This window comes from Micropterus dolomieu, linkage group LG17, assembly GCF_021292245.1.
Source record: "Micropterus dolomieu isolate WLL.071019.BEF.003 ecotype Adirondacks linkage group LG17, ASM2129224v1, whole genome shotgun sequence".
Lineage (NCBI taxonomy): Eukaryota > Metazoa > Chordata > Actinopteri > Centrarchiformes > Centrarchidae > Micropterus > Micropterus dolomieu.
In genome coordinates, this window is record NC_060166.1 from 15,500,754 (window position 1) to 15,528,550 (window position 27,797).

General features: G+C 39.8%; 1 protein-coding gene across 5 annotated transcripts in view; it reads right to left on the reverse strand.

Annotated features, from left to right (window-relative positions):
• Window positions 1-9,594: 9,594 nt before the first annotated feature.
• The window catches only part of dscamb (Down syndrome cell adhesion molecule b), a 102,492-nt gene continuing 84,289 nt past the window's right edge, over window positions 9,595-27,797 (reverse strand). For 2 of the 5 annotated variants that reach the window (XM_046074331.1, XM_046074334.1), the window contains 16 exons: window positions 27,139-27,285; window positions 26,108-26,263; window positions 25,713-25,852; window positions 25,395-25,548; window positions 25,012-25,129; window positions 24,712-24,878; window positions 24,260-24,358; window positions 22,915-23,103; window positions 22,210-22,500; window positions 20,509-20,685; window positions 19,967-19,997; window positions 19,604-19,719; window positions 19,266-19,430; window positions 17,255-17,455; window positions 16,503-16,805; window positions 9,595-10,952 (listed from right to left, as the gene is read on the reverse strand). In XM_046074331.1, coding sequence (XP_045930287.1) covers window positions 10,435-10,952; window positions 16,503-16,805; window positions 17,255-17,455; window positions 19,266-19,430; window positions 19,604-19,719; window positions 19,967-19,997; window positions 20,509-20,685; window positions 22,210-22,500; window positions 22,915-23,103; window positions 24,260-24,358; window positions 24,712-24,878; window positions 25,012-25,129; window positions 25,395-25,548; window positions 25,713-25,852; window positions 26,108-26,263; window positions 27,139-27,285 — 2,972 coding nt within the window. In that variant the 3' untranslated portion in view covers window positions 9,595-10,434. The remainder of the gene's footprint in view (window positions 10,953-16,502; window positions 16,806-17,254; window positions 17,456-19,265; window positions 19,431-19,603; window positions 19,720-19,966; window positions 19,998-20,508; window positions 20,686-22,209; window positions 22,501-22,914; window positions 23,104-24,259; window positions 24,359-24,711; window positions 24,879-25,011; window positions 25,130-25,394; window positions 25,549-25,712; window positions 25,853-26,107; window positions 26,264-27,138; window positions 27,286-27,797) is intronic. The other 3 variants (XM_046074333.1, XM_046074332.1, XM_046074330.1) reach the window with 3 other exon arrangements.

The window sequence follows — 27,797 nt, forward strand, 5'->3', positions numbered from 1 at the left end:
AACTGTCAAAAGTATCAGTGACATTGTATGGTGCTTATGTCTAAATTGCGTGCTAACAAATCAATACAAAGCAGGTTTGCTGTCATAGTCTTTCTCCCTAAAAGGCGGTGACCTTCAGAATTCCACTGAAGATCTTGTGGAAATAAAAGCCTCACTGTTCCTTGTTTGTTTGCCTGCTTGTTATGTGTTATTTTACACCCAGATGATTAATAAAAAGGATCTTGCTAAGTCATGCAAAGGCCTACAGAGAATAACATCCCTCAAGACTTTGCTAGTCTCTTTGTAGTGTTTGTGTGAGTGTGGTAATAGAATTTAAATCATAACATTAACATACAGAGATTTTCTTCTGATCTTGCATGACAAGCTCCTCTCCTCTCCTCTCCTAGACAGAGTTGTGCTATTTAGGAGTTAAGGTTTGGAGTGGGGTTTTAAAGTCAGCATTCATACAGTTTGAGTAAATACAGCAGGAAAATACTGTAGTCAGAGATCAACCCTTCTGGGGATAATGATATGCTGATAGATGCAGTGAAACTGTATTATGGCGAAAAAATTCAACATGCATTGAGAATGAGACTGTAAAATTCATTGCGTGCCTTCTGTTCTGCCTATAGATGAATGCCAGTTGTGCAAATAGCAGAGTGATACATGGTGGGTGGGGCATTTTCTTTACCCCTCAAAGTCAGTAAAAGCAATATATAATGTGAAAGCAGTGTAGATACAGCATATAATACATCAAATTATCTTTTCCCTATTCCACTACTGTTTAGAAGGCAAAGATGAATTCAGTGTTTATGGCGTTTTACTATTTCCTTTTCTGATGTCTGGACATCTACAGAAATGAATTTCACACTATGTGGTTATTGATAATAATTAATAGTTTGTGTTCTGATGAAAACTGACATTTTTTTGATTGGTTCACACTCTGCTGCCTACATCCACTCCCGCATGCATTTTATCATATTTCCATGAAAAAAAAAGCAAAACTGTTCATATGGGTTCTTTTTATGCATATAAGTGTAAATGCAGGTTTTACAATATTATAGAAGACCTACCATCTCATGCATTCTTCTTGTGTTATTTGTTGGTTAAGCGGATGGTATTTTCTGTAACAGTAAATTTACATTAGTCATTAGTAGCCTGTCACACTAAAAGTAGCATGAATTAGATTTAATCAACAAGTGTGGTGTGGAGAATTTCAGCCTACTGTGTGTACAAATAACTGATTCTTCCACTGGAATTAAACAAAATACTTTCACTTCATCCGACACCAAGTTCAAATCTCTCCTTTCTCTGTTGTCTACATGCAGTTTTTTGCCTCTAAATTTGATTTCTATGACATCTACACAATGAGATTTTACCACTGATACATCTCCTGCAGTGCGGAGACAGGGAATTGAGTGTTGATGGATTAAATCAAAGCTGTAGAACAAAGCAAAAATCCTGCCATCACTCCAAAAGCTGATTAAAACTTATTTATATATATGCATCCTTGTTGTCAGAAACACAGACAGGTGCCTGAGGAGTTGGTTTCAATGTTTTCACTTGAAGCACAAACCTTTGTGCTGTTCTTCTTTATTACAGCCCCCAATAATAATCATTTGACTTTACAGATCTAAAGTAATTCATAAAACAACAGATGCTCTATGCAACATGTGTTGGTTATCACGTTTCTCTCAGTTTCTTTTTAGTGTAGAGTTGGGCGATCATACTCTATCTAGAATTTGCTTTATGTAAAAACGGTTTATTTGGAAAGTTTAAGAAGGCTGTTTGCGTCAGGATTATTTGCTAGACTTATAGTTTTTAGAAGGCAAGTGCAAAGTTAGCATAATCGATTTGTCAGAATGGCTTATTAAAATTACTAGATACTAAAATAATGTAAATTTGTTTACTTAATGTCAGCCCTCTAATATCTTATGCAGTATGTCTATATCATAAGGTTACTTTGCCTCAGGTGATAAATACTGTAAATACTTGATATTCAGTATATCATAATCATAGCATCAATTGAATGATTAAAAAAATATAGCTTATCTTTATGCTTTATGTAGATCAACTCTGGACAGGTGATGAGCATGTGATGAGCATGTGATGAGCAGTCAAGGCTGTGGTGTGTTTGGACTGAATGTTTTTAGCAACAATATTATCAGAGAACTGACAGCAGCCTCAAACTTAAGCTGCTCCATTAAGAGTAGGTACAGTATAACAGAACATTTATCGTCTGATGCGGTTAAGAAAGATGTCGTTAACACAGACTCGATTCAGTATGTGCAACATATGAGAATCAGAATCAGAATCAGAAAGAGCTTTATTGCCAAGTAGTGTTTTACACTTATGAGGAATTTGCTTTGGAGATAAGGTGCTACACGTACACAAACATACAGTAGATAGTAATAAATGTAGAAGTATATAAATATGGAACAGACAGATGGTATGGAATAAAAAGATGATTAATTGACAAAATGTGAAAAATAGAAGAATAACGATTAACACTTAACAACAAACAACAAATATGTGCAATATACACATATAAATATACACATATATATTATAATATGAGAATATTTGAGGCCTCGCTGCCCATCCATACATGAATAGCATGAACAGAATGAAAAGAAACAAACCACAGATTATATGCGGTGTTCTTGAGCAAACATCTCTGTAAATAAACAGTATGCAGCATGTTTATTTATTACATTATTAGCCAAATGATTAATCTATTCACTGTAAATGGAAGGATTACTTGGCTAGAATAATAAAGGTGAAATTTGTGAAATGAGCCCAGCACCAATTGCTGATACCTTTACATATTTTCTCAGCTTGTGAGTGAGCAATAATAACTCTGCAAATGGCTCATTTTCATCAGTAGAAGAGAAGATGTCTTGAGCCTTAGGGCGAAGGTAACGTTCAGAGGCAGCTGATGACCAGTGACTCATGCCTTTAAGCGTAGATACAGGGCCTGCAGGACTGGCAGATGATACAGAGGGGGACGAAACAAAGAATACGTCACTGGTTTCTCCTCCTTTGTGGCTCAGACTGGATGTCAGTTAAGATAACAAATAGTGATCCGAATAACTTAATGTTTCCTGTAAGATTCTGTATCCTGCAGGGGAATTTTGTGATGGGCCAATGGATACTTAGCATGTAGTAAATCCTTCACCTTTGAAAATGCCTTTATGCGTGTATTAAAACTAATACATCGCTTTTTCTGCCTCTCCTTCAATCTGCCATCTCACTCTCTCTATGTGTAATGGAGGATGTTTTCTCATATATTTCTTGGTATTTTGAACAGTGTCCTAGATACCTTACCCCCCGGCAGTACTGCTGCTCTACTGACCTTGTGATTGTGAATCAACCCCAGAAACCAGGTGCTATTTATACTTGGTTTTCTACCTCACTAATGAGACCTCACCTTCGCTGCCACAAATCCCTCTTGTGTTTTCATAGGCCTACATACTGTACTTTATGATGACCCTTAACCAAAGATTTTTATCTTTCTTTTATCTTATCTACATTATGGGTGATAATGAAGCCTTCTCCTGCCATCAATCATGTATGTTGATGATGTGCTTATTAATGGAAACATCTGGCTCTTCTACAGAACATCACTTTATATACTAAGCATGTATGTGAATGTGCAAAGTACACTAAGAAACTCTGACGTAGTACAAATGACAACGTGATTGTTCTCACAGGTCCAGAAAGCTGTAGCCAAACCTGAAAAGCATCCATTAATATCTCATCCCTAACTGAAATAGACTTCCTGTTTTTTGGTGTTTTGTTTTTTTTGGCAATTTTTTTTTTGTTCACATACTTCACAGTTGAGTTACAGACAGAAAAACAACAAGCAAGGAAAAAAAGCAGCAGGTTGGCAGCTTTGTCAACAAAATGCCAACGAGGAAGCAGTGGGCAATCAATCCCAATCCTAGTATTATTTTGAGTGTTGTTACACATTTGGTGTAACAACGTAGCACCAAGTTGCCTTAGCATTGTTGATGAGTAGTTGGATCTCAGGATAGCTCCAGGACCACATGACTCCAATGGCCTGCACAGATCATAACCCAACTGAGCACCTTAGGTTAGAAAACTGCAAGAACTGCATGATGCTATTCACTGTGGACCAAAATCCCTAAGGAATACATCCAACACACCGCTGTATGTTGTCCAAGAATCCAGCTTGGATGCTAAACAGGGTCCTACCATGTCTTCTGGCAAATCTTTCTGGAGTTCAATTTATTCTTTTGTGGAGATATTATAAAGTCGTGAAATATACTAATATACAGTATATTTGAAGGACATTTCCTAGATACTGTGGATTAACCTGAATGTCAGGACATGTTTCAGAATAAAATCTCCAAATAATGTCCAATTCTGGCTCCATCATCGGTCAGAAAATAATACACCCAGTCACAGTGGGATTAAAAAAATCAGAACAGTTTCATCTGTCTAGATGAAAAGTTGGACATGACAAGACAATCTGCTTTAAAGAAAGTTTTTTTTGTTTTTATTGAAATACAAATTCTCCCTTTATTGCGGAAATCACTAGAAAAACTTTACATTAATAATTATAGTTGTGTTGTGATAGTTCATTAGTACATTAACAGTTAACAGCTATCTGAATGTAATACTGTACCTTGATAGGTTAGAAGTAGGGGCCTAGTACTATTTTACCAAAGAGAGCTGTTGCAGGCATAGCCCTCACTCCTGCTACAGAAACCATTTCAGTGATGAGTACCTTTTTTTTGCTGTTTCTGGGACGATTATGTGTATTTTGATACATTTTACGTAATTATGTGGTGTATGACTTACATACTGTTGTATTTTCATGGCTACTGCCAGAAAAGTTTCCTAAGCGACAGTGCAGTGAAGTAACGTTGTGTAACGTGACACTGACTTGAGCAGATGAGGGGACTCTCTAGACAACTAGTGAGACACAGTGAGTGCACATCACTGAGCAGACAACACACCTCTCCTCATTGTTGACTGATGAAATATGATGCGATACTCTGAAAGATTTACTCTTTATTTATGTCCTCTGGAGTCCACTTTACTTTTTTGCTTTGATATACCACCTACATGCAGTATTCTAAGTCCCTCAGTTGACAACTTGAGCTCAAATCAGATCAGTTCAGTGAAAACAACATACAGTGAGCCAATTGGTGGAAACTTATCTAAGGCGCACAACTATACCAGGAGTGAGTACAGTAGCTCCAGTGAGATTCAAACCCCGGACGCTGGTTGTATTAGAGCCCTGCTTTACCCACAGCTTTATTAAAGATCAAAAGCTCTCCTTCTTGTTCTTCTGTAATACAATGCATTAAATAGACTCCTGTGTCCAATTGTCTATGACCAATTAAAAGTATATTAACAGCCCCTTTAAAAATGGACTTCTCTTAATAAGACTCTCCATCATTTAACTGTAGTCATTAACATGAGACACATAAAGAAGATATCTGTCCTTCAGACATCGACATTGTCCAAACATTTAACATGTAACATGTAATGTCTTATAATACAATCACTCCAGTTCAATAGTAAAACAATTTAATTTTGATTACTTTGTTTGTGCACAATGTAATTGAATCCACAGCATATAATTTGAATTGCAGCGTTGGCAAAATTCATCTTAAAATAAGAACCCAACAGATGATCTTGCTGTTTATTGTTTGTGTTTGTCTGTAAATCAAGATGTCCTTGCAGGACTAAGAAATGCAATTGACAGCAGAGGGCTCAGAGAAGAGTAAAACGTAAAAAAAAAAAACTGGTTACTGTATCTCAACTGACCTGGAAGGGAAGCCCTGAAATGTTTAAAAGGGCTATAAGCTATATAGCTGTACTTGTCAGTGAATAGCCACGACCATCAATCTCAAAGAAAGTTCTGTAACAGAAATTTAATGTCACGTTGTGACTTATTGTAATTTGAAATACTGCAGGACATTCATTTTCCTGAATATCTGCAAGGGGATTAATAAACTATGTATCTATCTATCTATTAGCCATAAGTCCACAGCCTTAATACACGGGGAAAAAGAACATCAGTTTGGCCTATCTGACAAAAGAAGCTCATGGGAAAACAATTTTCTTGTCAGAAACATCCTGTGCTCCTCAAGTCCTTCACAGAGGACAAGGGTGGACAAGCTGCTGGATCAATAGAGCAATCTGAGACACAGACGGAGAAGAGAGTTGGAGGTCAAAACAGAGTGGAAAAGAAAAATAATGGGCAAGAAAAAGAGATAAACATGGCGCACATGTTCTTGTGAGGCCAGAGGGAAGAGATGGTGTGGCTGATGAGGAGAGCGTGAACACAGGGGGGAAAGACCTTCCGTTTCATGCTCTCTAAATTACCCCCTTGTCTCCTGCCAACTCTTCAGACAGCTCATTATGAAATCCATTTGGGAGTGCACTAGTCTATTCCTAACCTGCTTCTGTTCACTGATATTGCACGTCATGCTATGGTATCCTCGGTGGACAGTAGAAAATAAAAAGACTAAAACATGTGCTCTAACGCTATAGCACATGAGCACTTCCTCTGTAAATAACTAGTAATAGATAACTGTTTAAATAGCGATCTAAAAGTAATTAGTAATTTGGCAGAAACAGCTTAAAGTACTGGATAAACAGTTTAAAAAGGTATGGTAGTATATAGAGGAAAAAGCTAAAATTATGGCTAAATAGCTAAAGTAAAATAAAATGGTTGAAATAGTTAGTTAAGAGTAATAGATGGGACAAATTCTGTTAATAAAATGGTGGAGCAACATCAAATGCAGATGCTTCCACGCACCAGGCCTCACTGAATGGTTTGGTGAAAATGATGTGAATATGTTGCGTTTACAGTCACCAGATCTCAACCAAGTTTCCCGCCTATGGAAGATTTTGGACCAACGGCAATGCTCTCCACCTCCACCTCCACCTCCACCACCATAACACCAAATCATAAATTATAAACTTTTGAAACATCCAACTTCTGCCACTCCAGGATGTAACTATGGTAGTACAAGTGCAAACTTGAGCAAACAGACCTAAACATTGTCAATTAAATTGTTAGGGGAAAAAATGTATCAGTCTCCACTTTCATAGAATCGGTAGTCTTCTAACATCCTCCTTAAAATCACTTTAAATGAACAAATTCCATCAAAAAAAAAAAAAGATTTGGGAATACTTTACAATTTTATTACATTTGAAACCTTCTCCTCCCATTTTTCTATCTCAGAGTTTTCCCTGAGCTCGGTGGGAGGTGTGATAATGGTCTGCAGCGAGTCTCACACACCAACACTCAGTCCCGTTTCTTTGTAATGTATGAGGGCAAATAATAAAGTCTTCTCAGTGGGCAGGTGGGCCATCGATCTTCATTACTACCACACACCGGTGAGGGGGGTATATTGTCATTCGCCCACAGCAAATTTGATATTTAGTGTGACCTTGGAAACATTTCTGGTAACTGCATGAAGTTTTCCTAGAGTTTTCAGACGTGCAGTAGATTTTTGTTGCATGACATTTGCTTCCTCTATCTGACACAGACACTAGAGATAAAAGATACAACAGATCATGTTTTTCATTTTCTGCTAAGCAAAAAATGAAGAAGTTCTTCATTCTATATCAGTGGCATTCATTTCCCTAAATGTTATTATAGTAAGTGGTGTTTATATGCATATGTAACTGTGTGCATGCAATCTTTTCCCCTGCCTCTGATGTCTCATCCACATTCTTGGGCGCTGTGGGGATCAGTGTGACAGTGTAAACCTGATCCAGGTTCCAAAGTCAGCGCTGGCATGAATAATTCAGCATGCTCAGGGTGGTGTGCTCCTGCAAATGGCCGATACACACTGGAACAGACTGCCGGATTGCCCTTGATGTCTCTCTCCAGGTTGTCACAAATAGTTTTGGTGCTGAACCATCCCTTTCCACCTGCTCAGAGCCCACAAGCTCACTGCTTGGAAGCAGCAAATGGACTAAATCCAGTGACTGCGCAGCGCCATCTGTTGATCAAATCCAGGACACAGCTTCATCAGCACAAACCTGTTTTTAATGTCTTGTTAAAGGGCATTGGTTCATGTTCGTGCCACACCAAGGTTGTTCTTTATCTTTACATGCTTTCTGCAGGGGTGCTGACGCAGCCAGGAGAGTGGGGGAAATCTTCTCACCAGTCTTCCATTTGCTGCAGTTCATTCAGTAATCCTGCTCGGTAAACATGACAAGTTTGTTTTATTATTATTTTATATATTTTTGTGCTTGAGCTCCGTTTCTGTAGTACATTGATATGTAAATATTTCCTCTACTTACTGGCAATCATAAAAATCCCTTCAAACGAGTCTTAGAGGCTTACTGCGGAATCCATTTTTGTTCAGGACACATTTTTGTTACTTTTAAACAGGCTTTAAAGCCAAGTCTGTTTTTTTATAAATGAAAACAAATAAGCTAAATTATCTGAGGGGAAATGTAAAAGTATATGTTATTTGATCTCTAAATGACAAATAGCCTCTTGTTAACAGTATGTCAGAGATTTAATATTGCACTTTCAGGACTTGTTAGAGACAGATTTGTAAAATAATGGTCTAAATCAATGTAGAAAAGGAAATGAAATCCTGACGTTTAGTTGTTCAAGCTCCAAAACACTGGATGCTACACTTCCCATAATGCAACGGTTATTAGGCTCCTCCGTGTCCCTAGTTTGTAACTGAGGCTTTCTGTTAAATGTGCACTGTGGTAAATTTAATGGCATCACCAGGGTTATTTTTCTAAGACTCTTCCAGAATCACTAGTAAATTGATGTAAATCAGCGGAGTGACCCTTTCACAAATGACACAGTATTGGGATACAGTATCAGGTTTTAAATGTATTGGATTGACACAGTTGTCTTTTTAGCAGTATGACCCTTTGACAACACAACCCTCAGGCAAGAGGGTCAACTAGAACTACTATGTGAAAATAGATTCACATGTTTACATGACCTTAGCTTAGTTATTCCTCAGATCAATCAGTGTAGAGAAAACTGTGTTATACCATTAGTGAAGGTCTAATCCTCTAACTTAATGACTTACTTCAAAGGTCCCAAACAAGCATACAATAAAATTATATTCTGCATCACATAATTAATATTATAATTATATTTCTATGCTGTTTTCTTGTAAAATGCTGGAGAGTTTTACCCCTTGAGAACTCCAAAAAATCTTTTTTCAATTTTAACAATTTGACAGGTGAACTATTACTCATATATACATTCAATTAAACCCATATGGATGATGCTTTGTTTTCAGGGGAAGCAAAATAAAAATGGTTGGAGCCACTGACTTACGTCAAAATTAGCTACTTCAAAGTTAATTTGAAATTAACCACATGCCCGTTTTCAGCACGATTCCTGGTGGTAAATTGTGGTTAACAGTCAATTATCAGGTTTAGATTTGAGGATGGTCCATTTCAAAATGGACCATCCTCAAATCTAAACCTGATCAAATCTTAAGAACTCCTGTTTTTCTATAAATGAGGTCTGAATGGAAAGTGTAAGAGGAATGTAGGTTACAGAACATGGGACAAAGAAGAGCAAAAGGATTGGAAGTGGGAATAATGTTGGGCTCGAGCCACAAAAATCAAAGTCAGATGTGTGCAAACATGACTAAGGACTTTATTAACCAAATCATTTTCCCCATAATATCCACAAATAAAAGTGATCTCTTTATATATATTCACATTGTATAATTTCATAGTGTGACAAAATTCTCTTTTTTTTGGATTTCCAGCCATTCCTATTAATTGTCATTTGATCAGTCGCCATGCAGTCGTCAGAAAGGTTGAAAAACATTACGATTGGTCAGCATTGGCGGTCGTGTCCGTTGTCTCTCTTCTTCTCCTCTATTGTCTCTTCATAGTGCTAAAAACCCCCTCAGTTACCCAATCACAGATTTCATCACACTGCGACAATAAAATAAAAATAAATTAAGAAAGCAATGTTCTCCTGCAGAGTGCTCCAGAGTCCTCCTCCCTTTCCCTTCTTGTTTTTTTAGATATTTTCAGTTTTTATATAATAATAATAGTAATATTAATAATGACTATAATTGTCCTTGATATAAATTCCATAGTTTTTTTTCTCTTTCTCAAATTTTAAATAAATCATTTTGGCAATCCTCATATGTTGTCACTTTAGAATAAAAGAATACTCAAGTAGAAAATAAAAACTGTGAGAGAAAATTCATCAGAAGAGGAGCGAGGTGTGAGAGAATGAAAAGTGTGAAAGCAACAGAGAAGAGCGAGAGAGGAAAAAAAAGAAAAGAGTGAAAGAAAGAAAGACAGACTCAAAGAAAAGCATCCACTTCAGACGCATGTCGGAAACGGCTCTATATACAACAATATCTGTTGTGGAAAACTGTCCATCCTGTGCCTGTCATCTGTCCCTTGCCCTTCCTCCTCCTGTGTGTCTGCAGTAGTCCGGTGTGTGTCCCAGTGTTATACCAGAGTGTACGACTTGGCATAGGGGTTGTTGCTCTGTTTCAGATGTCCTCTGGAGTCCAGCAGTGACTCCTGGGAAGTGCTGAGCTTGGCAGCCTGTGCTTGGGCAAGGTCTCCTGAGGAGGAGACCTCCGCCCGGACCTCACCCCGGGCCTCTCCCCTCTCCCGGACATCCCTGTGGGGGAGTGTGGAGGCAGTTCCTGGTTGCCACTGCTGCACCTCCCTGGGTGAGGGCACTTCCATTGGGGTGGGCTCCATGGGAGGTGGCCTCTTCAGGGTACGGCTCCTTTGGGGTTCCAGGCAGGTCTGGCCCATGGCTCCTCCTCTTGTTTCCCCTGTAGCACCAGCACCACTTGCTCCCCCTCCTCCTCCTCCTCCACCTCCTCCTCCTCCACCTCCACTGCTGCTGCTGCCACTGCTGCTGCTGACCCCTCCACCTCGTGCTGCAAGTGGCACGCCACGGTTCAACAGGAAGTCCATACGGAGGTAAGGCGGCAAATGAACCAGCTCTCCTCCTGGGAGGGAACACACAGGTAACAATTAAGGTTTAGTTAAATTACAGTTTATCTCCCTGCCCAGACAAATGAAATAGTGAAAACCCTTTAAAGCAGCACTTAGAAGCAGTGGAACTATGACGTATCATAAAGTTGATACGAATGAATGGATGGCAATGGTGATTGATTTGTAGAAAAAAGTTTGTAGTGCACTGTGATCATGCAACGTTGACATATTATGAACTTTTGAATTACAATGAAAAATTGTTTTGAGTAAATGTTCACTCTCATTTTAGCTCTGTTTTTGGTCTCTACCATTATCTGTCTCTTTAGCTACTAAATGCTTCAATATGTTCACCAGCTAGTGGCCAACTTTGTGTGTCTGCTGTTTGGAGGTGGGAAAGCATTGTAGGATGTTTTTGTTATGTTTTTTTTTGTTGTTGCTGAAAACCTGATGAGTGGTGGGAGTAAAAGAAGACAAGTTGTGGGTTGTAAAAGCAAAACAATTAGCTGACAGAGTTGTGTTGAGGGGAACTGTCAAATTGCACATAGTCAATTGTTCATGTTGTATAAAAGTATTGATTAGCGCAGATTTCATTTAATGCCCACATCATGTAAATAATCATATTACTACAAAAAAAAAAATCATACATGTGTGACTTTCATCATTCCCTTTTGATAAGAGATATTAACAAATTTGCTCATGAAACAATGATAAATGTCACAGACAGTGCAGTAGTTCTCTGGGATCCCTTCTGTGTACAGTATGTGCTCTCATTTTTTTGTCTGCACACACAATTGAAAATCCATATTTTTGTCAAATTCACGCTGTTACATTTGCTCACCTCGGGCCATTCTGGGATTATTATTCGCATAACTATTATTTTAATGTAATACCAATTTTCACCAAGTGTGAATCTATTTGATTTAATAGTTGCTACGAGGAAAATGTGCAAAACATAATGTAATAGGGAGCTGAATATTACATTGTTATCTTTGCTATCATTGTCAGGGACTGATGCAATGATTAAGTTTCTGAGTTATCTTTTCTTACAGTGATGAAGTTGAATGATGGACTACGTCTCTCTCTCTCTCTCTCTATATATATATATATATATTTAGGGCGTTAGGGAGTTATCAAACCTCCTCTCTGCTGCTTGCACTGTAGGAGAGGAAGAACTGGAGTGTTATTAGGAAACAGAATAACTTTTAAATGCCCGTAGCAAGATAAAGCAGGTCAGATTTAATACCTTAACTGAGTGATAAACCCCGATTAAAAGCTGTCTCTTCAAATCTTTAAGTAATTGTCTGGAGTGTTAGATAAGAGGTAGAGAAAGATAGGGAGAGACCGGTTAAAACGGTTCAGTGAGTTTATGGTACCTCCACTGCTATTGTATCCCTTTTACTGATTGGATTACATATTTAACAGAGCAAATTAGTCCCTCACAGAAGGGCGTTAGGTTGCCAGATCTACTGGGCTGCACCAGATATTCAACACTTGATGAGCTGAGGATCTGCTGTCTGTGTTGTTTCATGACTGCTTCATCTTCACATTCATCATTCAGAGGACCAGAGATCAACAGGCGTTTACAGATGTACGATTCGTTGCTAAGATCACTGTTCAACACGTTCTCTCTCCCACACGTGCCGACACGTTCACATGTCCACAGCCCACACATGCTCAAATGTAATGTATATACTGTGTGGACACACGCACACACACACACACACGCACACACACACACACACTCTCACACTTCCTGCCAGCTACTCGGCATTAATGCCAGCATAGACAAGGCCGTCTGTAGATTCAGTCCAACATCTGACCTTGGAGAATGGATTTCTGGATTCAAAGGGAGAATGCATAATTTACTGTGTTTTATAATAAGCCCTATTAGTGCCAGTATAGTTGATGAATGGCTGGAGTGTTTATTGAATTAAATGTAGATTTAAGTGTTTCTGTGGGAACTCATTAGAAATGTAGTTTGAAAATTCATCAGCCAGTAAATGCAGATCGTTCAGTAATGGGATGGTATGTATAACCAGAATACAACAGCAACTCTCTGCCCAGCCATTAATCTGCGCAAGTGTCTGTTGAATCTTCAGCAGAGTCCACACTGTTGTCTGTTGTGGGGCCTATCATAAGCGGACGGCTGCATGTAGGCCTGTAATTACCAGCACTGCTGTAAAGGTTTATGAGCACAGTGCTGAGGAGCAAGCTGTAATGGGACATGGACCCAATGGATTTTATCTCATGAGGCATGAGAAGAAGAAGAGCACAAATAATAAGCACTATGTCCGGTGAAGGCGGTCACATGAAATGAGATGAGGGATGAATGAATGAGAAGGTTTCCATCTGCATTTGACCTTTGCGATGGATAGGTGAGGCCAGTTAAGGTCAATAAGGTGTAATAGAGACAGAGATGGGGTTGAAGCTGGGTCATTCAGCAGCTGTCAATTAAAGTGGCCTCCACTCTGAGTCTGGGTTTCAATAGATTAATACTGTAATACACTCTACTTACAAGTGCTGAGTGACCATTTTTAGTTCATCTCATACTTTAAAGGCCCAGTGTGTAGTATTTAGGAGGATCTATTGACAGAAATGTAATATAATATAACTATGTAAGTGGTGTTAAAGACCTTACATAATGAACCGTTACATTTTTATTACCTTAGAATGAGCCATTGCTATCTACGTACATTGCAGGTCCCCTTACATGGACGTCTGCCATTTCTACAGTAGCCCAAAAGGACAAACTGATCTACAGAGTGCGTTTCGTCACTATGTTGAATACGTGCAAAGAACAAGAAGTAGTAGTAGTAGTAGTAACAGTAGTAATAATAGTAGTTGACTGGTTTATTAGAAGTAAGAAGAGAAGTGAAATTTGGACATACATATTATTTAGCACAAGAGCCGACAGAGCGTGTCGTGTCGGCCATCATAGCTTCTCACTTTACTCTGCATTTCCCCTCAGCTGTGTGGAGCATTTTAGCATCAACAGGTCCATGTCTGCTGAGAGTGTAAATAGGCAACTGTTTAATGACACGTTCACCATAACAATTTAAGGGTTATAATATGTCAGTGTAGTGTTAACAGTTTGTTTCTCAGTCCCCCAAGTGGCCATAAACATCAATTAATGCTGCTTTAATACTACATAGAGTGACATTTCAGACAACATTGTGCTTCCAACTTTGTGGCAAAGGTTTGGTAAAGTCCTTTCCTGTTTCAACATCCCTGTACAGAAAGTGAGCTCCATAAAGAAATGGTTCTCGCAGTTTGGTGTCGAAGAACTTGACTGGCCTACACAGAGTCTCAACCCAATCCAACGTCTTTGGGATGATCTGGATCTATCGCCCAACATCACTGGTCAACTGAATGTCATGTAGGTGAATGGGAACAAATCCCTGGAGCCAGGTTGCCTTACAGCATATAAGCATATCAATGCCCATTGCTTAGGACTAATGTATTTAATAATCACATCTAGGCGTAATATTTGTGTTTCCACGTACTTTTGGACCATGTAGTGTTACCATACTGTAGTTGGATTGATTAACAAGAACTTCAACCTTTTCAGATGGAGAAACAAATTTCTTGCAGTAAGGATGAACATTCTTCAGAGCAGCTATTTATAAAGGCTCGTTATCTTTTAAGCCCTCGAGATCCAGTGATTAGAATAATATATGTAAATCTAACTGCCCCTGTATCTGGGTACTTATTAATTGTCAGAGTTGCTGCGGGCCTCTCAAAAAACCACAATCATTTTACAGTTCACTGACTGTAGAGTCAGCTGAAATACATAACATTTGACGCAGCTAAAAAAGCAATGAAAATATAAAATAGACATTTAGGCCTCACACACTCATGCGACCTGAGAAATGTGCTTCCAATTTTCCTGCTTAGACCGCACTTTATACAAGAGTGCATATTGTTTATTTTGTGTAACACAACCCGTTACAAAGAGTCAACAGCCCACCAGGAAACTGTAGAGGCAACGCAGCTTGATTCTTTTGCCTATTATGTTTCCCCCAAAGCAACTGACACCAGAGTCTAGCACTCAGCGATGCCGCACCATCCTGAAAGGCTAAGAGTCTGGTATTACACTGAACGGTCTCCACTGTGATAATAGCTTCAGGTTAGGTTAACAGATAGCCTTTAATTGCCCTCTCTCCCCGGTGAGCTGGTGATATGAGTCTGCCGTCCTGCCTGAAACTTAAGAAGCAGATCTGATGGCTTCAACCTTTGTCTGGTCAAACTGAGGATTCTGGGAACATATCCTCTTGTGCAAACACACATACACACAGAGATAGATTTGTGGTCCTCAGACAGGACACCTCCAACAACGCTAATTATAGCTAGCCCCAGACACACTATGACATGACAGTGTGAGTGGGGTGATGGATGAGCTGTGTACATGTGTCAGGGAGAAGGGTGTCTGTCTGTTTGAATGTCTAGGCTTCCGTGTGGGGTCGGCAGCCTGTCGGGATGCTCTGCCATAACTTGTAATTAATCCACAGGGCTACCCGGAGGAGCAGAGGGTCACATAAGGTAAGGCTACAACCTGAGAGGAGTAACCCCCGTGGTGCTATTGGAGGAACTGCATCTCATAATCCTTATTTATGATGTGTGATGGGTTTGCTTATTCTGTTAAGGCTCTAAAGGTTGGAGAAAAGCGAGGAGCTACTCTCACAGAAGGCCTTGAATAAAGCTTTAAAACTTCCACAGAGTCTGATGTACTATGTCATGGTATAATGAGACTTTTCTGTATTATATGTAGCAGCAGTCTGAAGACTAATGGGATGCACCCCAGGATTGAAATCTGTGGCCATTAGCAACAAGTTAAGAGTTAATTGGCTTCCACAGATAACAAACTAATAAAAAGTGATACCGGGTAGTTTCTTACAACCTGATTGACAAAACAGCTTTAAACCAAGAAACCAAATTATTGACATTTGTTCTGCCAAGAGAAAATAAAGATCTAGTCTCATAGCTTGCCAATGGATTACATAACAAGTTTAAAGACAAATTAAATTAAAAAAATGCCCCTGTGTTAATTGCTCAGTTATCTTTTGTTATATGCTAAATGTGGTTTTGAATCCCTCCCTCCTCCTGTGCAGTACATAAATCGATCTAGCTAATCAAACCCATCATATAAAACTGCACTTGACTGTTAGCTTGTGGGTTGTAGTGGCTATAGTAGCAGAGAAAAAGTAAACGCAGGAGGTGTATGAATCTTAAAAACTATTATTGTTGGCAAAAACTTCATAAAGTTTCCACAAGCATGTTGACGTGTGGTCAAAGGTCTAATTTATTCAGTTTCTACCTCCTGATCTAACAAAACAGGTGAGAGAGGTCCCAGTCAAATCTGAAGGATTTGATTTAAATCCCTCTTGTCTACCCTTGTAACTTTAACTACACCCTCCTCACATCTTCTTTTACACTCGTACATATAACACATTAATGAAAATAAAGATGATCTGAAACTGATGTTGCTTGGGGACAGATGGGCTGCTCAGTGATTATAGGGGGAACACAACGATGAATTAGTTGTGTGGTTAACTCCACTTCCTCACCAGGTCTGTGCGCCTTGGGCACGGCCATGTTCATGACCCGACTGACATCCTGAGGTTTGGGCGGCGAAGCGGTAAAGCGGCAGATGCCGGACTCAGACGGCGTGCTTGAGGTCAGGCTATCAGTGTAGTCGTTGGTCCCTGCTGTCATCTGTTCGGATGAGGTGTCAGAGATGAAGCACTCGGTGATGGTGAACTTGGCGTGGCGGAGCTGCTCTTCCATCTTGGCGTGCTCATAGGCTCTCGCCAGCTCCTCGTAGGTGGAGGATGCGCTCTCTGTTGATACCATGCTGCTCCGTGCACGATCTGATACACACACACACACATTACACATCAGAACATTTTAATTGTTGTAGAAATACAGAATAGAGTGCAGCACTAGATTTTTTAAATACAGGTGAAATTTAAGTTTATTTATGTAGTGTTTTTATATGGTTGTTGTGGCTTTTTAGTTTTATTTAATACAGTACAGTGATAAATAAAAACTATGTGAGAGATCGAGGGAAATGGCTTAGGTTTAAGTTGGATTCACCCTGGAAGCCTCAGCCAAGAGTACGCCCCAAAGTTGCACTTTCAAATCATAAAAATACTGCCAATATATTTTGGATTGCGCAGAAGCCAATTTGAAAGCCATGCTGATCGCCTTCACACTTGAAAATCTCAATAAAGCAACATCAACCAACCTGAATTATAAAAAAGCTCCATGTTGTTCCTGGCTAGCTGTCATGGTCACCATCCACCCTGCTCTACTCTACCTGTATCCTGTGAGGGGCTGACACTGTAGCTGTCGCTCTCCTTGTCCACAGATCCAGTGGCACGTGGGGTGGGGAGTCTCCAGTCGGTGGTCAGGGTGTGTGAGGAGCTGGTGGGGTGCGGCCTGTTCAGGGTCCACTGGCTGGCGTAGCGGCTCCGTGCTGCGGCAGGACCAGCTTTGGCAGTGCGTCTGGCAGTGGGATCTAGTGAGGAGAGAACAGAGCTAATAAAAGCTACTCCATTTTTCAGGGTAATGAATTTAAGCATGAGTCCTCTGACACAGCATTAACTACTGTAGCACTGACTGAAAATGTTGTGATAAATTCATATATTTAGAATTACTCTCTTGGTCTGGGATCTGAAGTCATTCAAGTCTGAGAGCTTCAATTATGTGAATAAAAAGATATTAGAGCTTGAATAAGACATCAAATGATCATTCTATTCATAAGCATACATCAGTGTTTTCTTAAAGAGTCTATATGTACCCGGGACTGGATAGTATAAATTATTTCAAATCTGTGAATTGTCTCGAAGAGTGTGTTTAATTTCCAAATAACTCTGTCAATAATACAATGAAAATAATCATTGTCATCATTGTACAGAATATAATATTAAGTCTTAACAAACAAACTCCTTGAAAGACACAGACTAATCTAGGAATTTCCCCACCTTCAGTTGCAAGTCAGCGTTAACAGTTGACCCTGTTTTTGGCTAATTCATACAATGACCCAGCTAACAGTTGTTTAGATGTGGCTCATCAGTATCCAAAAACGACATGAACATTACCATCCCACAGCTCTGTGCAGTGACATTATCATCAATCTTAAGGTCTCCATACAGACATGTAAATAGTATCGTATTCAGCCTGACCCAGACAGGCTGCTGCACCGCTGGGCCAAATCAGAATAAGACGCTTTAGAAAAGGCCTGGATTGGATCTGTGCGGAGAAGAATGGTGCTGGTAATTTAGTAGGTCAGACAGTAATTCTATCAGCGAGGACGGAGGGATGAAATGATGGAGGTGTTTGGCCAACAACAAAAAAAGGGATGAGTCAGCTAACTGGGTTCATGCCCCACTTTCCAGGTTAAATGAACCAATGATATGAGCATAATCATGTATGAGTCAGAGCAGAACTATGATAATGTTCTGTGCGTTTTACATCAGGTCCTTGCATTTGTATCATTCAGTGCCATGTGTGTGTGTTACAGATGGCCTTATACTGATGGCATACTATTGGTGAGGGCAGATAACAAACATTCTTAAAAAGCAAGGTATGTTAGTGGGGTTTTTTCTAGTGATGAAAAGAAGAGTATGCCCCTTTAATGTAATTTACTGTAAAATTAGCAACAGAACCATTTAATTAGCAAAGATAACCTGCATGTCTAGCTGTACTCAAATGATCAAAAGCGAATTTTAGTAATAATACTTGAATCTGTATTGGCTAACTTGGGTGGGAAAATGTCACGATTCTTGCATTCTTACAATCTGCAAAAAAATCATTTCATTGCAGTGTCCATGATTGTATGTGCACGTGTAAGTCGAAGTGGCCAGTTGGAGCAGTGCAATCAGGTGAGGACGTGTCAACAAGAGGCAGGGAGATCGCTACTCTTCATCAGTTCTGCTTCAGCGGAGCTCAAACACCAGAAGCCCAGGACAATCTGCAGCACCGTTGCTGAGTCTTTCTAATCTAACTGCTGGAAGGCGGCTACATGCTGTATGATTGCAGTCTATAGCTAAGCTAAGACAAGGTGAAAAACTAATTGGCCTTGCACGTAATTCAAATGCAACTGTGCAATGAAATACTATTACCAGGTAAATTTCTTTTAAGGTGACATCCATCTACAAGAATAGAACTATAGAACTAGATTCAGGAGGAATATTAGCAGCACAAGATTCATGGCTGCAGAGAAACCAAATAAAAGCCACAAGAAACTTCTTCAACATTATGTTAGTAACACAAGACTAGCACAAAAAAAATATTAGTAGTAAAGGAAATAAATGTTGAGCACTGACGGTGGTGGGACTCACTGGTTCCAGGCCTGGCATCGGACACGTCCACCAGCGGTCCAGTGGCCTGGGACAGGGACTGGTAGTGGACTGTGTGGGTCACTGTTGAGGATTTTTGCTTATTTGTTTCCCCAAAGTCATTGTCTGTCAGCAGCACGGTGGACCTGTCATCTAAGAGACAGAAAAATAACAGAGAGAGCAGGGAAAGAGGAGATAGCGGGAAGGAACAAAAGGAAGTAAAGCAGGAAAACAAAAGACAGAGATAGAAAAAAAATATTATGAAGGTCCTGAGCATAATGAATATGGTGACTAATAAACACATGGTCTCACTTCAAGTATCTTACCAATTGTCTCCATGGTGTCCCTCTCCTCGATGAGGAGCTGGGCTCTGGGGATGTCGATGTGCATTCTTAACGTCTGCTGCTGCTTGTTCACTGTGTCTGGAGTCCGTGTGTTCTTACTGAGGAGGTTAATGAGAAAAATGCATTACTTTTCAGCTGTGTGATTTTTGCATTGTATCGCAGAAATGCTAATTCAATTCCATTTAAGTTGATAAGTGGCTGTAAGAAGGCAAAGAGGGACAGCATATCCTGTGTGCAATATATTTGATATTTACTGATGGCCACTGTAACTCTGGGCTGCATTGTGATTTATGTTCGCTGCTTAAAGGGAAACAGCCAGCGTAAATTGAAATTAAGCATACATACCTCATCAGCATTTCTGCCAGGCTTTTGGCATCTGTGAAGTCAGCAAAGACACAGTTAATACGATAATAGTACTATGCTAGTTGATAAGCTACAGCAGTGGAAATACTGTACAATCACTGACAACTGCACTCAGAAAAAAAGCAACGAAAGCATGATACAGTTGGAGAAATGAACATGGAGGTGTTTGACCTGAAGAGACAATTACTGAAGTTTCTTAATTATAAAAGCAAAGTTTAGCCTCAGCTTTTTTCGGTTCAGATGCACTTGAGCGTCAAATGATTCAATTACATAGCTCTCTGAATGCATTGCCTTTCATTTGTCTGTGTGCTTATAGGTGTGTTTGTGAGCATGTTTGCACACAGGCATGTTATGCTCAGACTGGATGTGTGTAAGTGTTTGTCACCATGTGTGTATTCAGAATGCAGATGTGCTTAGGGACTATAAAATGTGTAGTCTTCTTCCTGTTACTCAAAAAAAGCGATTATTTTTCTTTATGAGATGCAGTTCATACAAAATAAACTATAATTTGATCTACAACCCACCTCTGAGTCTCTTGAGCCTCTGCTCCCTCCTCCTCCTCTTTAGCACCATAAGCATGATAAAGACCAGCACAGCTACCACGAGAACAGAGGTGATGGTCACCACCATCTTTAGACCTCCGCTGCCCGACATGTTGTCTGAGATGGGGTCTCCTATCTTCAGCAAGGGAGGGATAGTACCTTGGAAATAAACATATTCAGACATTTATGAGGAATTGATAGTTTGTGGGTTTTTTTTGCTAGACCAAAATAACAATATTGAAAAACAATTATTCCTGCAAGTTAAGGGTGGAAAAAAACTAATTTGTATGCAGCACAGTTAAAGTTTATAGGGATGAAAAATGCTTCGGAATTCAACTTTGAATATTGATTATCCACACGCATATTTTTAATGTGCAGACTTTATTGTAATCCTTGAACTCTAAACATAAAAATGCTAGGAATCCCATAAGCTGCATTTCTTTAAAAAAACAATTCCCTGTACTTCTAAACCCACAGAATGGCAATTTAGGTAATTAATTTGCCTTTAACTTGACATTGATATTATTAATATAATTAGCCATCCATCCATTTTCTGAACAGGGTCGCAGACTACTTGGTTGTTCACAGAAATTTCTAACTGTTTTAAAATGTGTGAAAGTTTCCTAATGTCATCCCTTTCCTTAATTTCACAGTTCAAATTTATTATGTGGTCACAGTAGAAAAGCCTCCGCCAGATCAAAGCTGGGGCAACGGGTTTGTAGGTGAATGAATATGTGCTGTTATTCTCCTGGGCTGCAGCTTAGCAGCTCAGCTGAGTTATAGACCCACTGTCAAACTGACAATAGCATCCGCACAAACACGCCCACACACATGCACATGTACTGTATGCATGCAAAACCACATCCACTCACACATAACATCGTGACAGGCAGCTCAAAAAGAAAATTAATGAATAGTCTGGAGTGTACCATAGAGCTCCCACCATCTCCTATCCTTCTTTATAGCTTTTACATTTCCTTTGTGTATGACTGACAATCTGTAGCCCAAGGCAAATAAAGCTAGACCATGGCCCCTTGGAGAATCTGAAGACTGTCGCCATTTTCGCAATCAGCTGAGCCGTCAGAATACCTGTCAATTTGTTCAAAGGCTGACAAAACTGTCTTTTTTGCAAGCACTTTTCAAGCACACACTGCAGTGGCACAACACGAATCACTGCTTTCCCGAACGGTCGCAGTAACGGGTGCATTGCTGTTTTAGCTGATGTAATGATTTAAAAATCCAGAAAGTGATTTCAGTCATAAGCTTCTTCCCTCTGCCCTCAACCTTACTTCTTCTGAGTGTGTGTTGATGTGAAACATGGTGTTGCACTCCTTACAAAACCTTTTTAGGGAGCTACTGTAAGACTGTCCCATAACATCTTAAAATGGATGAGATCTGATATCAAACAACACAAAAAGAAGAAGAAACAAAGCTGCTTACCAGACCCTTTTGGTGGTCTGTATACTTGTTTCCTGTCCAGGTCATTATGTTATCTGTAACTAGTTAGTTACTACTAGTTGTAAAAAGTTAGACTATTTTCAATTTGGAGGAATGTTTTATTATTATTATTTTTAACTTTTTAAATTACCCCTAAGTTGCTACTGATACTTAGCAATCCCATCCTGATCCAGTGATCCTCTATATCTGTGCAACTCTGTGACAATCTGTTTAATCCAAACTCACTTCCGTCAGCATTGAGAGTAGCAAAGGTGATCCTCTTTTCTGCTGAGCCGGCGCTGTTGGTGACCTTCATCTGCAGTTCGTACCAGGTCGCCTCCTGCAAGTCGTACAGGATGTAGCTCTTGGTCAGCGATGTGCGCTGGGCAGTGGTCCAGGTGGCAGAGTCCACTGCTCGGTACTCCAGTATGAAGGAGGTGATTGGACAGCCGCCGTTGTTCCAGCCAACCAGGTTGAGCCTGGCCCTGGTGGAGTTAATGCTGGTGAAGAGTTCATGTTCTTTGGCAAACTGCGGTTCTGAGGAGAAGAAAGGGAGAAAAGTTGATCAACTTTTCAGACTTTGGCAAATAGTTTCATCGCCGGCCGATGTGAAATCTTTTGTGGAAATAAAAAAAAAGTCAAATACTACATGAACACTAGTGAACCAGCTCTAAAGAATATGAGTTACAGGGCATTTTCTTCTCTGAAATTGCCACCATTTAATGGGGTTTGAGTTATGAGTTTTTCAATGAACATAAAATCAGATCATGTCATCAAATTTCAGACGCTAAGAAAAGAAGGGTTTGCCTTACTTACTTTAATTCATTCTACCTTTAGTTATTACAGAACAACTGTACTATAGGTACGGTATTATAACTCCCAAAAGTCTCAATAGATTCAATACTCAAAATGTAGTAAACAAATTCAGTTCCCTAGTGTGGCACTCTGTACCTTTCCCATGGGTCTTGGCTTCAATGATCTCACTGATGCGCCCTGGCCCTACTGCATTCTGGGCCGTCAGGGTGAATTTGTACCAGGTGCCGCACTTAAGGTTCTCCAGACGGTATGAACGTTCACTCGGGCTGATGGGAAAACTGCCCCACTGCTCACTGTTGTCCTCTGAGTACTGCAGGATGTATCCTGAGGAGGCAAACGGTGAGAGAGTAAGAGAAGGGGAAGATGAGGGAGACAGAAGATTCGTATTTGTTCATAAATGTCTTTCCAATAATGTAATAATTGAGTTTATCTAATCTATTATTACCTATAGAAATCCCTACATGAAGGCGCTTTTTGATTATTGGTGGATTTAAGACAACTTTTAATTTGAAGACTGGAGAATATAATTCACCAGAATATAAAATTGTTGGATAAAAAATGGAGATGCTATTCTTAAATCAAACATTGTTCATCTTCTACACACTGGCATTTTAGATGATCAGATACGGCCTGTCAGGTTGAGTCTTGACTCAGCTTGACTAATGCTGTGTTCCTGTTGAATCACATTAAAGTTATCGCCTTTACCAGCTTCTGGTTCTGATCAAAAGTGGTAATACTGAGTGGAAATGTATTTTTCCAAATTACTTATTTCATTTTACTGGATTTAACTTGGAGCTGAATAATATGTCTGGGCAATGTGACACTATAGGTAAACAACTATTTTTTTTAACAAATTGTTTGGCAATTCATCTAATTATTCAGTTATCCAGCTAAAGTTATTTGGACAAAAGTGTTGGGGTAAGTAAGACTGAGGGCAGGACGAGAGACCAACCAACATCGCCTTCCCTAGAGCACGCTGCAAGCCTGGCTAAAAATAGACAGTTATAAGCTTAGGTTTGTGTGTATTTTGGTGATGGATGATGCAGGGAGGAAGGAAGAAAAACAAATATCATTGAAAGCGTTTATAGTGACTACAACTCTACAGACAGGCTCCCCATAATTAGGAGCAATGATAAATCACCACAAATCGCTTCCCTGTGATTGCGCTTTCTTTGAGATGGAGCACTTTTAATCTTTCGGTTAAACAGACCTAATCTTCCCTGCTGTTGTTTAATCTATCTTTTAGGACTCGATTATTCAGCCCGACCACCAGATAATGAGAAACAGGAACAAGAACGTTAGACCAGAGTAAAGGAAGATGTGACATTGGTTATCATAGGAGAGCTGAAGGGAGGTGATTTTTTTTATTGAGGATAATGTATGTAGGTGAAGCATATCACATCACATAAATTGTCCTGAAACCGTGCTGTTTTAAAATTAGTCTGTTGTTTGTTTGTGTGTGCTACTGCGTCGCTCTCACCTCTGATGGAGCTCCCACCGTTGTCTCCAGGTATCCATGACAATGTGATTGATGTGGTGGTAGTCTTGGTAACTGTGAGGCGTGGCTGGTCAGGAGGGACTGAGGACCAACAAAAAATTCACTGCATGGTTATTATTTGTTTCAGACTGCTTCATGTCTCCCTGTGGAGCTGCAATGCCTAATCTGTAACAGAAATGTGGACAAGGCCAAAGTGGAACAATCATTTGTTGAGTTTACTGTCTGTTTTTACTTGTGGGAGCTATATGAAAGTAGGGAGCAGAAACCTTTGTGCTTAGAGATCAGGTGAGCAGATAAATAGTATATAACCTTGCAGCTGTTCAAGTTCCAAGCCCATATACATTTTAACTTCTGTAAAAGTTGATGTGTGATAACAAAAGTTGTCAACCAGCAAAACATTGTTGCTCTTTTATGCGTTTCCTAAGTCTGCTTGCCTTGGACCTGCAGGTTGAGTGTGATCTCATCTGACCCCCAGTTGTTGCTGGCCACACAGCTATAGTTCCCAGAATCCTCTGCTTTCACTGTGCGGATGATGAAGCTGCCATTGCCGTGGACACTACGACGACCATCCACCAGGACAGGTGTAGGAGTTCCATTAGTGCTGGAGAAACAATGTTGGGAAACTTAACACTGTAGGCCACGATGAAAAGCCATTACGGTGTTGTGATATCCATGACAGCCTGATATTCTATCTGCACTGAGCGATACTACATGATTGTTTGTGTGTGACTTACTTTCCCTTGAGCCACTTGATGGTAGGAGGAGGGTCTCCAACAGCCTTGCATGGTAGAACAATATCTTTCATCCAGGGAGTGGTCACTGTCCCATTAAAGGTCAGAATCCTGGCTGGAGCTAAAAACAACCAAAACACGCAACTTTGTTGATGGCCAAAAGGACACTTTCAGCAACTATCAAGAAAATAAGACCGGTTCACAAATCCCTAAAAAGAGTGCTTTGGGTCAATGTTTAACACGTATTCTTGCTATCCGTTCTCAGCTACTGTTGGCCTAAAAAGATGACCTTGATACTGATATCATTTTTGAATCACGTATTAATACCTTAATGAAAACCAATATTCTAATGACAATAAAGATTCATACAGTTTGTGGTGGTGTACCTTTGGCCAGAGGCTCCACTGTGATCTTCTCACTGTTGTTGCCATGGCCAGCAGCCGTCACAGCCACCACCCAGATACTGTATTGTCTGTTTCGAGCCAGATTGGGAATTCTGTAGAAATATGCATCTGGAGATGCCTCAAACTCACTCATGACCTGTAAGACGGAGAGAGAGGAAGGATCAATGTATCATTGGGTGGCACGAGTGCCCTGATGGTTTGATTCAAAGCTTCAGATAGTAGATTGGGTTTTTCCTATGTTCAGTATTTAGTACTGGGGGTTTGTGGCGGATCACTGAAAATCATTTGGTATACAAATGCTATTACCATCGGATGCAGGTTAGAGCAGAAGACGATGTATTTCCTGATGATGCCGTTGAGTTTGAGCGGAGGCAGCCAGGAGACAAACACCACAGAGCTGCTCGAGGCTGCAGCCTTAACCCCTGCTGGAGGACCAGGAACTGGGAAAGAAGAGAGCAGTGCAGGGTTAAGAGGTGCCAAGATAAACCTATTGAATATGAATGCATATGTAGCTTTAGTATGTATTGCTATACGTAGAATAAACTTTGTATGTTTACATTTAAAGAAATGTAACTGACCACCTAATAACCATGGTTAAATTATGATTATTATTTTTTTCCTGCTTCGCAAGATGTACAGTAGGGTGAACACCAATTTGACTGTGTTTCTCTGTTATATCTAGTGATGCAGCATACCATCCTCTTTAGTACGGACGTAGATCTGTTCACTGCGGACACCATCTCCAGCGTTGGTAAAGGCTAAGACCTGAATGCTGTAGTTGGTGTACTTCTCCAACCCGTCCAGCTCCAGAGACGGCTGACTAGTGGTGACATTCCTGATTTCTCCTAGTTCTGACAAAGGAGAAGAGATTTATATATAACATACTGCAGTGGTATGGTAATTTTACTCCAGTCTTCTCAACTGAGAATGTTCAGTATAGATTATGTACGGGAAGCACTCCTTGGCATAATGTGTGTTTTTAACCAAAAAACAGGTATTGAGGGATTTTTACTTTTGCTTTGATTCCCCTCTCCTCTACTCCCTCATGTCCCGTCACTCAGAGCTGAGGCAATAGGCCTCAGTGAGTTATTGCATTGTGAATTATTGATGGAGACCAGCCAGACCGCAGGTTGGATCACTGCTGTACAGCATGGTATACATTGAAGGGAAAAACACAGGAACCACAAATATCCCCTTTGTGCAATGCAGCCTTTGTATTTCCACTCTTCTCACCTTATATTGTAATTGGCACATTTAAAAATCATCGTTGTTCATCAAGTATGTGAATTAAAATGTAGATTCAAACTTGATATTGTAAGTGTAAATAAGATGCTGAAAATTAAACTTAAAATTTGAAAAAGTTGCAAAATGATACAAACAGCATCTCATTAACCTCAAATAGAACAAGTCTGATATACAGAAGATAGACTGGTGAATCAGACAACTGCTGTTTGTTATTTATCAGGAAATAACTCTTTATTTCTAAGAAAAAGTATAAAGCATTATATGAAACACGTACAAATACACACACACACACCACCTCTGAAACAGTATGACTATACCACAGCTTCCCCTGGTGGATAAACGATGACAACATGCAACGGCAACGAAAAACAAACCCAGCATAAATGAAAAGTCAGGTGTCTTTAAGTACTGACTTAAAATGACAATGAAACTGCATTGATCTATTAATGATATCAGTGTTTGGGTGCATTAATGTCAGTACCTCCATCAGGCAGGTTGGCCCAGTAGATGACTCGGTATCCCTGCAGGTTTCCATTGAGAGCCTCTCTGGGCAGAGGAATCCAGGAGAGCGAGATGACCTCCGGGGACTTTGCCACAGCCAGGACATTTTCAGGAGGCCGAGATGGCACTGCCAGAGACATGAGAGGAGAAAAAGTGTTGGAGTGGACGTTTAATGGAGGCAAAAACAGCGACTGTCTGAGCAAGTACCCTCATGTAGGCAATTACAATGAAACAGCAGTTGCATCATCTTTTTCTTTATAATCAGACATTAGTGAAAAGTAGTGTTTAATTCTAAAATGGTTGAATGTTATAGTTGCTTAATATGCATAACTGCATCCTCAGACTCCCAAGAGATTATTAGTGAAAATATCTTTATATAATGTTATTAAATGCTGAATATTATTACAGTCACTCCATCACATATTTACAGAGTATAGTGTGTTAGAAACGTTTGTCATTTTTGTGAAGCAGGAAAAAACCCAACCCATCTAATTTATTATTTAATTAAGAATAAGGCTTTTTTAAATGCCAAACAATTAGGGCTTCAAAAACAAGAAGGGACTGTTTATATTTTGTAAAATCAGTAAACAAGTCCTCCATAACCAGAGACTTTGGTGGTCCCTGTTTGTTTGACTGATG